The 11,964-nt window shown below is 42.5% G+C and overlaps 1 protein-coding gene across 1 annotated transcript; it reads left to right on the forward strand.

Annotated features, from left to right (window-relative positions):
- Positions 1 to 399: 399 nt before the first annotated feature.
- On the forward strand, positions 400 to 11,583 carry pex2 (peroxisomal biogenesis factor 2). The gene is made up of 3 exons (XM_024415809.2): positions 400 to 507; positions 9,727 to 10,220; positions 10,489 to 11,583. The coding sequence occupies exons 1-3, from the start codon at positions 504 to 506 to the stop codon at positions 10,972 to 10,974; spliced, it is 984 nt and encodes a 327-aa protein (XP_024271577.1). The 5' UTR covers positions 400 to 503; the 3' UTR covers positions 10,975 to 11,583.
- The last annotated feature ends 381 nt before the right edge of the window (positions 11,584 to 11,964 follow it).

Here is an 11,964-nt window from a genome sequence, read left to right on the forward strand (position 1 = left end):
TGAGGTATCTTCCGGTATCTTCCCTCATGCACTTTATGCTTCCCGCCGTGATTTTAATATTTACCTCGCTGTTGCGTTACACGTTTGTTCAATTTCAATTAAAGGGGCTTTATTGGCTGGTGAAACATATCAAATGTCATAGTATGTCTATATAAGGTGTTGTAATGATGTGCAAATAGTTTAAGTACAAAGGGGAAAATCTAAACATAAATATCGGTTGTATTTACAATGGTATTTGTTCTTCACTAGTTGCCCTTTCCTTGTGGCAACAGGACACACAAATCTTGCTGCAGTGACGGCACACTGTGGTATTTCACCCAATAGATATGACAGTGTGCACCATCACTTAATCAGCGACCTAATGCAATTGGCTAAACATGCTTGCTGCTGGGCACTCATTTGTCGATTGGCCCGTTCGCTTTTAGAGGAGTGGTTAGCGTTGACAACCCGGAAATGAAGTGCGTTCACATCTAGGTGACAAACGGTCGATTTCAAGCAAAACAATGGGTAAATATCGGTCCCCTTTTTGTCGTATGAAATACAATCCATTGCCAAGTTATATTGGCTGCATATTCCAATTACGTTTAAACGGCAATCGATATATTTGCACGAGATATATTGCGAACAGTGGGCAATGCATATGCTACTTCGTTGGAATGTATACTCATGTGCCATGTCTTCTGTGCTTTGATTTGCATTATGTACAGTTCAGTATCGATGAGCTGTGTCGCTTTCAAATACTATCCACTGCACACTATCAAAATGACAGTGGCGGTCAAGCTGGGGTCTATTCACTAGGAACGAAACGGGGGACCTATCTGAATCTGTCCAATATAAACTGTTTTCGTTGCAAAACGCTACTCTTTGGACTAATGATTACATCCCTGGTGTGTATAAATTAGGTATTGCAATGGGAACCGTTTAAGAACCAAACGGAAGCAAATATAGGAAAAGGGAGGGACCTACCTGAATTTGTCCAATAGAAACTCTCGTTTCGATGCAAACCATCTCCCCTTTGGCGTAAACGGTTTCTGTTGCAAAACGTTTTGCAACGGAGGAAAGGTTCTGCAACAATCGACGTAATTAATACAAACGTGTGCTACATTTATTTGCTAGAAATTCCAATGACGTGTTTCACCTTGACAGCAAGCTGCAGTTGTATCATGACAAGGGCTGGGAATTGCCAGGGACATCAAGATCCAGATATTATCAAGATACTTAGGTGTCGATAGGATATGTATTGTGATTGGATTTTCAAAACATATTGTTCACCATATGCCTGCTGCAGAGAGACAAGAGAGAGCCATGAGAAAACGAGTTTTTATCAGTCGTGGAAATAATAGTGCTGAAAACTAATTGGCTCCCTATTTAAAAAGAAGATGGAGAACACGCTGTGAAGGAAAAAATACTGGAGTTTTGGTGCAGGTACAGCCAACTAGCGGCAAAATAATATTGCAATATTGTCAAAAATATATAATACGACATATATCCTCAAAAATAACAATATTTAACTGTATCAATTTTCCCCATTACTAATCATGACCTTAATACCTATTACTTGAATATCATCAGAACACCACTTGAATATCAAGATTAATCCAACCACCGACTGTAATGTTTACAAAAAAAGGATATATATATATATATATATATCAGTACCAGTCAAAAGTTTGGACACACCTACTCATTCTAGGGTTTTTCTTTATTTTTACTATTTTCTACATTGCAGAATAATAGTGACGGCATCAAAACTATGAAATAACATGGAATCATGTAGTAAGCAAAAAAAGTTTTATTTTAAATTTGAGATTCTTCATGAGGTGGCCACCCTTTGCCTTGATGACATCATTTGCATACGCTTGGCATTCTCTCAACCAGCTTCATGAGGTAGTCACCTGGAATGCTTTTCAAATAACCTGTGTGCCTGTTAATTGTCAGTATTATGGCAAGAACAGCTCAAATAAGCAAAAAGAAACGACAGTCCATCATTACTTTAAGACATGAAGGTCAATCAATCTGGAAAATTTCAAGAACTCTGAAAGTTTCTTCAAGTGCAGTAGCAAAATCCATCAAGTGCTATGAAGCGCTATGATAGCTCTCATGAGGACCGCCACAGGAAAGGAAGACCCAAAGTTACCTCTGCTGCAGAGGATAAGTTCATTAGAGTTACCAGCCTCAGAAATTGCAGCCCAAATAAATGCTCCACAGAGTTCAAGTAACAGACACATCTCAACTTCAACTGTTCAGAGGAGACTGTGTGAATCAGGCCTTCATGGTCGAATTGCTGCAAAGAAACCACTACTGAAGGACACCAATAAGAAGAAGAGACATGCTTGGGCAAAGAAACATGAGCAATGGACATTAGACCGGTGGGAATCTGTCCTTTGGTCTGATGAGTCCAAATTTGTGATTTTTGGTTCCAACTGCTGTGTCTTTGTGAGATGCAAAGTAGGTGAACGGATGATCTCCGCATGTTTGGTTCCCGTCGTGAAGCATGGAGGACGAGGTGTGATGGTGTGGGCTTGCTTTGCTGGTGACACTGTCAGTGATTTATTTTGAATTCAAGGCACACTTAACCAGCATGGATACCACAGCATTCTGCAGCGATATGCCATCTCATCTGGTTTGCACTTAATGGGACTATCATTTGTTTTTCAGCAGGATAATGACCCGACACACCGTCAGGCTGTGTAAGGGCTATTTGACCAAGAAGGAGAGTGATGGATTGCTGCATCAGATGACCTGGCCTCCACAATCACCTGACCTCAACCCAATTGAGATGGTTTGGGATAAGTTGGACCGCAGTGTGAAGGAAAAGCAGCCAACAAGTGCTCAGCATATGTGGGAACTCCTTCAAGACTGTTGAAAAGCATTCCAGGTGAAGCTGGTTGAGAGAATGCCAAGATTGTGCAAAGCTGTCATCAAGGCAAAGGGTGGCTACTTTGAAGAATGTGAAATCTAAAATATTTTTGGTTACTACATGATTCCATGTGTGTTATTTCATAGTTTTGTTATCATCACTATTATTCTACAATGTAGAAAATAGTAAAAATAAAGATAAACCCTTGAATGAGTAGGTGTGTCCAATCTTGACTGGTACTGTATATATAGTGAATACTGTACATAGGCTATATTATAACAGGAATTATCCCCATAGGTATTAATTAGTGTACTGTACATTTGGTTATTGCAGTAGGCTATACTGTCATTTCAGCCTTAAGCTTATCTCACTCCAGGTCAGTCTAAAAGCAGAGAGAGAGAAAGCGATGTCATTATTTCTGTACAGTAGGTGATTTTATTGATTTTCAAGAGGCCACTCACTCCATCCCTATCCCCTCAATCATCGTCCTCTATTCTATTCGTTTAAAAAAATATATATTTCTCTTTTACAATTACTCTGTAGCTGGCCATTTTGCCTCGTGCCAACCTAATCCTCTGACTGATTATCACGTAATGCTCTTGCCTTATTATCAAAATGGAGGAGCTTTGCGTTTTTTGTTAAATGGCTGATATGTGTAGACTTTACGAATTAAGAACTAGGAATGAGTGTTGTTATCAAGAGAATCTAGAGCAGATGATTACACTGGATGAGAGAGAGAGAGAGAGAGAGAGAGAGAACACTTAGCATATTGAGTGGGTTTTTAAGGGAATTTGTGAAGTTAAACTGGGGTGTGATCTCAGCTAGAGGTCAAGAGGTCAGCTATAGATTTCTCTAACAGGCATTAACATGGACACGGCTTTGTCTGCTCCACTCATTTGAAAAAGCTCTCGACACTCAGACCCTGTCCTCTAAAAGGGTTGTTCAGTAGGAATGTTTGTAATGAATCCAAAGTTCAAATGTCGGCAGGGGTAGTCGTCTGACAGGCTGTGTTTGAACTTGGTTCGTCTAGCCTAAAAGCCTCAACACTCTGTTAGCCTGCTGAGCTAAAGCCTAGGCATTTGCTTGGAGAGCTAACGCAAGCCTCCAGGCCTCAGACGAATTTAGGCTACTCATCACCCCAGCACGCTTCTGTGAAGTGTTTTTACTGTGAGGAGTGACTGCTCCAGACATGAGCACATCTTTTAACAGCATTCCTTGTCTGCTTTAGAGAGAGAAAAAAAACAGTGCTTGGGTCTTCACAAGCCAGGGTCTGTCTGGCACTCTGGCACGTTAAGCATTCCATTTCCTCAATCGTTTTTAATTGCTGTGTACAACTGATGAAACATGAGAACAAAAGTTTGCACATCACCGTTTGTCTTCTGTCATGCATTAGTTGATCAAAAATTCTTAATGCTACACATTTTATTTGCATGAGGTTAGGCCACAGCAGTTGCGCATTACTTCATCAGATACAACAAAAAATGTCTCATTCATTAACTGTTCTTGCTTCACCATTCAATGCACTTCCTTGGCCTCCTAAATGTTTCATGAGTTTTTAAGTTGTTTTCCTGCAAACCCTGCTGTACTTATTACTCATACAAGCTTTGTATCTTCCACCTTTGTACTCACAAAATCAATTAATTCTCCTAAATAATTTACGTTCTGAGCAAACCAGATTAAGCAGAGCGCAAATCTTTGTGTCAGGCAGAAGTGATATTTTTTCAGGCATTAACTAGGCCCCCCTCGCCCTCTGGCTCTCTATGGTGTTAGGTAGAGAGTTGCAAAATGTATTAAACTTTCAATAAATTCCCTGGTTTTCCCAAAATCTGAGTTAGAGGTTTCCCGGAATCAGGAGGGAATAAGCAGGAATTCCGGGATCCTCCAACCAGGATTTCTGGAAATCCAGAGAATTTATTGAAAGTTCCAACCCTAGTCAGTTTGCAAACCTAGTCAGTTTGCAACCCTAGTTTTCGGTGAGTAGGGGAGTCCTGATTAAGCATTTGAGTGCAACACACACACACCAAGAGAGAGAGGGAGCCAGGGTCTAGGACCACTCTGTGCATTTACACGCATCTATTTTTTATGAAACAGACTCATAACAATTAGTCCTCTTACAGCCTGGCTAATCTTAGCATACCTGTAATGGCCATGACATCACTTTTTAAAAGTTCCAAAACTGACATTCTCATTAATTTTCATTGAGAAAACATTAGTAGGCCTAGCACTCTGGCCAGAGAGAAAAGAGCAATAAAGAGAGGAATAAAAGAGGTTTGAGTGCTTAGAATGGAAGGTTACATTCTCCAGACCTTTTACACAAATTCATTTACATGAGAGGAGAAATGTAGGGTGAGAGCCAAAGGCATATTCCACACAGTAGGAGAGCCAGTTGTAACAGTTTATATTTTAGTTCAGAGAATGTAGGCTAACGAGCAAAGCTAACTGCCTTGGTATTTGTGTACGAGAGTCTAAGCCAGGAGTTTGATGCATAATAATTGCTTATATACAAAGCCAGGCATACATATATTAGGCATTTTATATCTGAAGGAGGCTTATATATAATTATGCCTCAGTGATCAGAAAAAGATAGGGATAATATCACTATTATGTGTCCTGTCCTTTGGGGATCAAGACACCCACCCCCGTTCCCTCTCTATCTCTTGTCCTAAAGGTGCCATCCCTGGCACTATGTCTAAACCGAAGGTCAAGATGACAGTCTAGCCACCCTCCCAAATTCCCTTGATTCCTTATAGCCTTGCTTGGAGCTGAGCTGCTATGTTCTCTTCAGGAATGTCCTGTCCAGTTGTGACAGCCAGACAGACTCAAGGTCAGAGTGTTGTCGTTGAGCAGTTTGTGCTTATCTGTTTTCACTCTGTTTTTTTTTTTTCTTTTCCTATCCCTTTTTCCATCAGTAGATCGTAGCCGACAGGATGATGCCTAGGGGTGGGGGTGACAGTTGATATGCCGCAATCTTATCTGTCACTCATTCGTCACTTTGCGCCAGTTGTCATAAGCCCTGATTTGAGCAGCAGACTACAGCTTGGATGCGCTCATGTTTTTATCCTATTATTTGTCATGGTGCAGGAGTGGTTTTTGCTCCATATAAACCCTTTGTGCTAGCCTTGTTGTTGTGGCAGTATATCCATATGTTGTGTATTGACATTGTCCTAGTAATGATTCATTTGACCTCAGACTTCCCTAAATCTCTAAATATCCCCAAAATGCTGTTGTTTTGAAGCAATCTTAAATATAGAATTTTAAAATCATTACATTTACCCCCGGAAATGTGTAGGCTTCTAGATTTTTACTTGTTTTTGTATTGATTTCAGAACTAGGCCTATAGTAGATAACTTTAGGCAATAACCCACACTCAGTCAGTCAGTCCTCTCTCTCACTCTACTCACTCACCAGCTCCAGGAGAGGGCATTCTCCCTGTGTTGATCCATTATGAAGTCGATGGCTCCTGTTCAACGCTTGAACATAATCTTTGTGTGTGTGTGTGTGTGTGTGTGTGTGTGTGTGTGTGTGTGTGTGTTTGCTCTTTCATGCCTCTGTAAGTGTATGTCCTTTTATTTACAATAGGCCACTGCCCATTGATCGGAGACTTCTGACCATTACATAAGAGCCATAGATTTCCAGTTCTGTGGTGAAAGCCCTGTAAATTTCACTACTTCATTTTTATAGGCAGAGAGTATTGACTGAAGTGTGGGGCTGTTATGTATTTGGCATATAGCTGAGAGTCTGAGGGTAGCTGTCAATAGTAATCCTGCTATTGATGTGTGTGTGTGTGTGTGTGTGTGTGTGTGTGTGTGTGTCTAGAAGACGTTACAGTGGCCTGACTCTAACATCTCTCTCATCCTCTTACATCATAATTACATTAATATTGACAAGCCCCTGACAATAGCCACAGTACTATTGATAGCCGGCTGTCAATACTGTGTTCCCAAATAAAACATTTTCATTCATAACTTGTCAACTGCTCAATAACAGCGTTGAAGGGAGTACCAGGCCAGGGGATTCTCCCAAGAGGGAGGGAAGGAGGAAGGGATGGAGAGAGGGGGCTATTTCTCACACTTGGCACTGTGTGGCTATTTGGCGCTGTGGACCTGTGGATTATCTACGTATGTCCCTGCCTGCCTACCTGATTGACACACACACATGCAGGCATGCGCATACGCCCACACTGAGGCAGTGCATACAAACGTGAGGCTACTACTTCCTTTGTTTCTCAGTAGAGCTTTGAGATCATTTGAATGAAAGCACTATACAAATTAAGTGTGTTATTATTTACCAAGGGCCAATTATGCTTAGCTATGTCACCTAAATGATGTGACATAACAAATTAGGTTATATATATTAGAATCTTTATGTAATTATTTGATATTCACCTACTTATTTTCTTGTAAGTTTTAGGCTACTCTATAAATTAAATTCTAACTTCGTATAATAGACATTGTATGCCCCACTCGTAAATAGTGTCATGAATTAAATTAAACTTGAATGACTTTTTTCCTTTAAAATGTCACCTATTTCATTCATTTCTAAATGTAACTGGGTGGTGTCTATTGAAACATCATGAATGCAGGATGTTCTTATGGACCAAAATAAACTCCAAGCACCGCAGTGCTGCTTATTAGAATGTAACTCGGTCTAAATGTCACAACTGACCCCTTCAGTCAAAGCTGTTATATTTCCCTTCCAGAGCTGAAATCTCTTAAAGCCACGTAACAAATCCTGTTCACCACAGCACAAAGGTCTGTCTCTTTTTCTCTCCTTCAGCCTTTCATTTCTAAACCATTTCATTTGGGGTGGGGGGGTAGAGAGAGATAAACCAAGGACGATACAAACATGGACTCACACAGACACACTCGGTGAGGAGTCATCCAGACGTCACAGTGGTGGGATCTCATATAGAGTCCACCGGGGAGTGAAATAGGCCCATATTGGCAGATGGTTACGGTGTAGCCAAGACTGCGCCATTAGGCTAATCCCTGTTGATGTGATTCTTCCGCACAACCCTATCTCGGCTAAGACCGTGTGTGTGTGTGTGTGTGTGTGTGTGTGTGTGTGTGTGTGTGTGTGTGTGTGTCTTAAGACCCCATGTGCCTCCGCATTGCAACACTCAAAGGCAACATTTAGGATGGGTTTTACATGTGAAAAGTGATTTCAGATCCACTATAAAAATGCATAATAGGATGGACTTCTCATCTTAAAGGACAATTTAGCTTTTTTACAACCAAATCTACATTTTTAATGTAAATAGCATGTTATAGAGGGGTCCAGACACTTTTTTGTTGTTGTTGCAATTTCACTTGTTTTTGAGAAACCCCCCCCCCCCAACCAGTGATTTAAATCCTCATCCTCGTTGTGGCAGTAAAGGGGATCTGAAAAAACATGAGCAAAGGCTCCAAAAACACCCAAATACGTCCTTTTCGAAACTGAAACGCTGTCAGTATGGTGATGTAGGTCTTTACATGTTGTACACATGAAATTGTCATTCCGAACTTTATCTGCAATGTTGTATTCCATTTTGTTGCGACTCGAGCTGAGGCATGCAAATTTCCTTAGATATTCCCTCTGTCCAGTGTCTGTGTTCTTTTGCCCATCTTAATCTTTTCTTTTTATTGGCCAGTCTGAGATATGTCTTTTTCTTTGCAACTCTGCCTAGAAGGCCAGCATCCCGGGGTTGCCTCTTCACTGTTGACGTTGAATCTAATATACTTGTCCTCTTGCTCAGGTGTGCACCGGGGCTTCCCACTCCTATTCTGGTTAGAGACAGGTTGCGCTGTTCTGTGAAGGGAGTAGTACACAGTGTTGTACCAGATCTTCAGTTTCTTGGCAGTTTCTCGCATGGAATAGCCTTCATTTCTCAGAACAAGAATAGACTGACAAGTTTCGGAAGAAAGTTCTTTGTTTCTGGCCATGTTGAGCCTGTAATCGAACCCACAAATGCTGATGCTCCAAATACTCAACTAGTCTAAAGAAGGCCAGTTTAATCTTTTTAGTTTCCTGAGGGGGAATAGGCTTTGTCGTGCCCTCTTCTCGGTTGTCCTGGTGTGTTTGGACTAGAGGTCGACCGATTAATCGGATTAATTAGGGCCGATTTCAAGTTTACATAACAATCAAAATCTGTATTTTAGCCCGCCAATTTGCCGATATACTGACAGCGTTTCAGTTTCTAAAAGGATGTATTTGGGTGTTTTTGGAAACTTTTTAAGAATCCCTGTACAACACAACAAGGATGAGGAAATTAATCGCTGGTTGCGTTAAGTTTCTCAAAAACAAGTGAAATCTGGACCTTTCTATAACATGGCATTTACAAAACAATGTATTTGGTTGTAAAAAAGCAACTTCTCCTTTTGAGATTTTGGCAATGCAGACCTTTATCTACAGTACTTCCTCAGTCAGATGAAATCAGGGATACCATTTTTATGTCTCTTATGTACAGTTTGAAGGAAGTTGCTAGCTAGCGTTAGGGCAAAGACTGGACGTCTATATGACAGCTAGAATGCCAGCTGTTCCTGTAGACTTCGTCATTGCACTTAGCATTGGCTCGCAAAACTACCTCGAACTTCCTTCATTCTGGATGCAGAGACATTCAAATTGTGTCCACGAGTTCATCGGACTTAGGGGAAGTACATAAAGGGCTTCATTGCCAAAATGTCAAAGTATCCCTTTACATCTGGTCCCTCTCAAGGTTTTGTCCTTCCAAGACAGTTTATTCTTGCCAAAAGTTTGGAGTCTTTCTTTGGGGATTTAGGCCTATGTTACTGTGGAGAACCTTTTGATAAATCAAATGTATTGCATACTGTATGTATGTGATGTAGCCTACAAGTACCATTTTTGATTCTCATCTTCTTCTTTTTCAGCTTCTACCGGAGGAGCCCATCCCCCACCAGAGGGAGGTTCAGGTCCAGACCCTCAGACTCCTGTCTTGAGGATCAACCAGCTGGATGCCTTTGAGCTGGACTCTGCTCTGGACCAGCTGGTGTGGAACCAGTTCTCCCAGTGTTTCCAACACTTCCGCCCAGGCCTGCTCACTCCCGTGGAGCCTGAACTCAAGGCCCTGCTCCAGCTCCTTCTCTGGAGGTTCACAGTCTACCCCAACAGTGCTACGGTGGGCCAGTCTATGATGAACCTCCGTTACCACAACACTCTGTCACTATCCCAGCGCTACAGGGCCCTGAGCAGGAGACAGAGGCTGGGCCTGGCCCTGCTGACAGTCGGCCCCCGCTGGCTGATGGAGCGATCCCACAGCTTGCTCCTCTCCCTGGGGTTGGGGCTGGGCGGCAGTCCCCCGGCCAATGGAGGTCTGCGTCTGGGACTGCGTCGAGTTCTTTCTTTGATCACCGGCCTTACCCAGGTAGGGTCATAAAGTAAAGTTCTGAGTTTTGATTGGCTAGCTTAGCGTTTTCCATACTTCGTCCTCGGGACCCCAAGGCATGCACGTTTTGGTTGTTGCGAACACTACACAGCTGATTCAAATGATCAAAGCTTGATGATTAGTTGAGTATTTGAATCGGCTGTGTAGTGCTCGGACAAAATCCAAAACGTGCAGCTCTTGGGGTCCCGAGGACCGAGTTTGGGAAACCCTGGTCTAGCTGTTACTCCTGCTGCTGATATCTCCCCAGGTAGCCAATCTGATCAACTTCCTGGTGTTCCTGAGGAAGGGGCGCCACCCATCTCTGACAGAAAGGATCCTGGGTATCCGTGCGGTGTTCACTAAGCCCCAGGCGGTCCGGGACGCAGCCTTCCAGTACATGAATAGAGAGCTGCTGTGGCACGGCTTCGCTGAGTTCCTCATCTTCCTCCTCCCTCTAGTCAACATGAGGAAGATCAAGACAACCATGTATTCACTTCTCTACCCCCTAGGAGTGGGTGAGGGAGGGGAGGAGGGGGTGAGAGAGGGCTCAGCGGTTTGGAAGGAGTGTGCTCTGTGTGGGGAGTGGCCTACCATGCCTCACATGGTAGGTTGTGGTCATGTGTTCTGTTACTACTGCGTCAAGAGTCACTCCATCGCCGACGCCTACCTGACATGTCCTAAGTGTGGCGTAGAAGTCGGGGAGGCAAAGGCTGTCAAACTGCAGATCGAGATTACTGACATCCACGCTAGATGATAATGTCACATCCAGTCACGGAACACACACAACACGTGTTTACTTGTAAAGTGAGCTTTTGGTGACACTCAAGGTCACAGTGAATGGACTTCAATACACAGTGTCTATAGAAAAATTGACATTTACAAATGCACACACACACAAACACGGACAGACATTCAGAAATACACACACACACACAAAGGGTCTCAGAGGGGCCCTTTAACTGAGCAAGGTTTCTTTGCTTAAGATACTCTGGGTGATGATGGAAGATGCACTGGAAAGACAAGATGATGATGACTGAGATTCAGTCTGTTGTATGAACAGACAGGGCCTGTCTGCCCATGTATAATGTATGTGAGCACACACTCACTGACCATCATGCTCCTGTTGCCCCTCCATTCCTACTGTTAGACTTTGGACAGACCTGTTTGTTCACACAGCTCTGAGTGACTGTTGGAGAAACACAGAGCATATATTTGATGAAGAAATGTGTTGATTTTGCCCCAAATTGGCCTTGTGCTGCTCTGTTCTGTTCAAATGGGAATATTTGTTCTGATGAAAAATGCAAAAACATGACTGACGGGACTAATAAATAATGGATGATTTTCTGTTGCTCATCACCGCTAACGAAATTTGCATCTGTTTGTATTTGTGCCTAAATTCTGTTCATTAAAATGTAGTCAATTTAATTAATACCCAAATAATGACCCCATTTAATGGGTGTTACTTGTTTTAAAGTGAAGAGAGAAATTTAGGAAAGTTATAACATACACGCTTCTCCCCATCTCTCCTTCTCTTCCCATCTCTCCTCTCCCTCTGCTCTCTCCCTCTGGTCTCTCCTTCTCTTCCCATCTCTCCTCTCCCTCCGCTCTCTCCCTCTGGTCTCTCCTTCCCATCTGCTCTCTCTCCATCTTTCCTTCTCTCCCTCTGCATCTCTCCTCTCTTTCCATCTTTCCCTATGCTCTCTTCCCATCTCTCCTCTCCCTCTGCCCATCTCTCCTCTCCCTC

This window comes from Oncorhynchus tshawytscha, linkage group LG16 (genome assembly GCF_018296145.1).
Source record: "Oncorhynchus tshawytscha isolate Ot180627B linkage group LG16, Otsh_v2.0, whole genome shotgun sequence".
Lineage (NCBI taxonomy): Eukaryota > Metazoa > Chordata > Actinopteri > Salmoniformes > Salmonidae > Oncorhynchus > Oncorhynchus tshawytscha.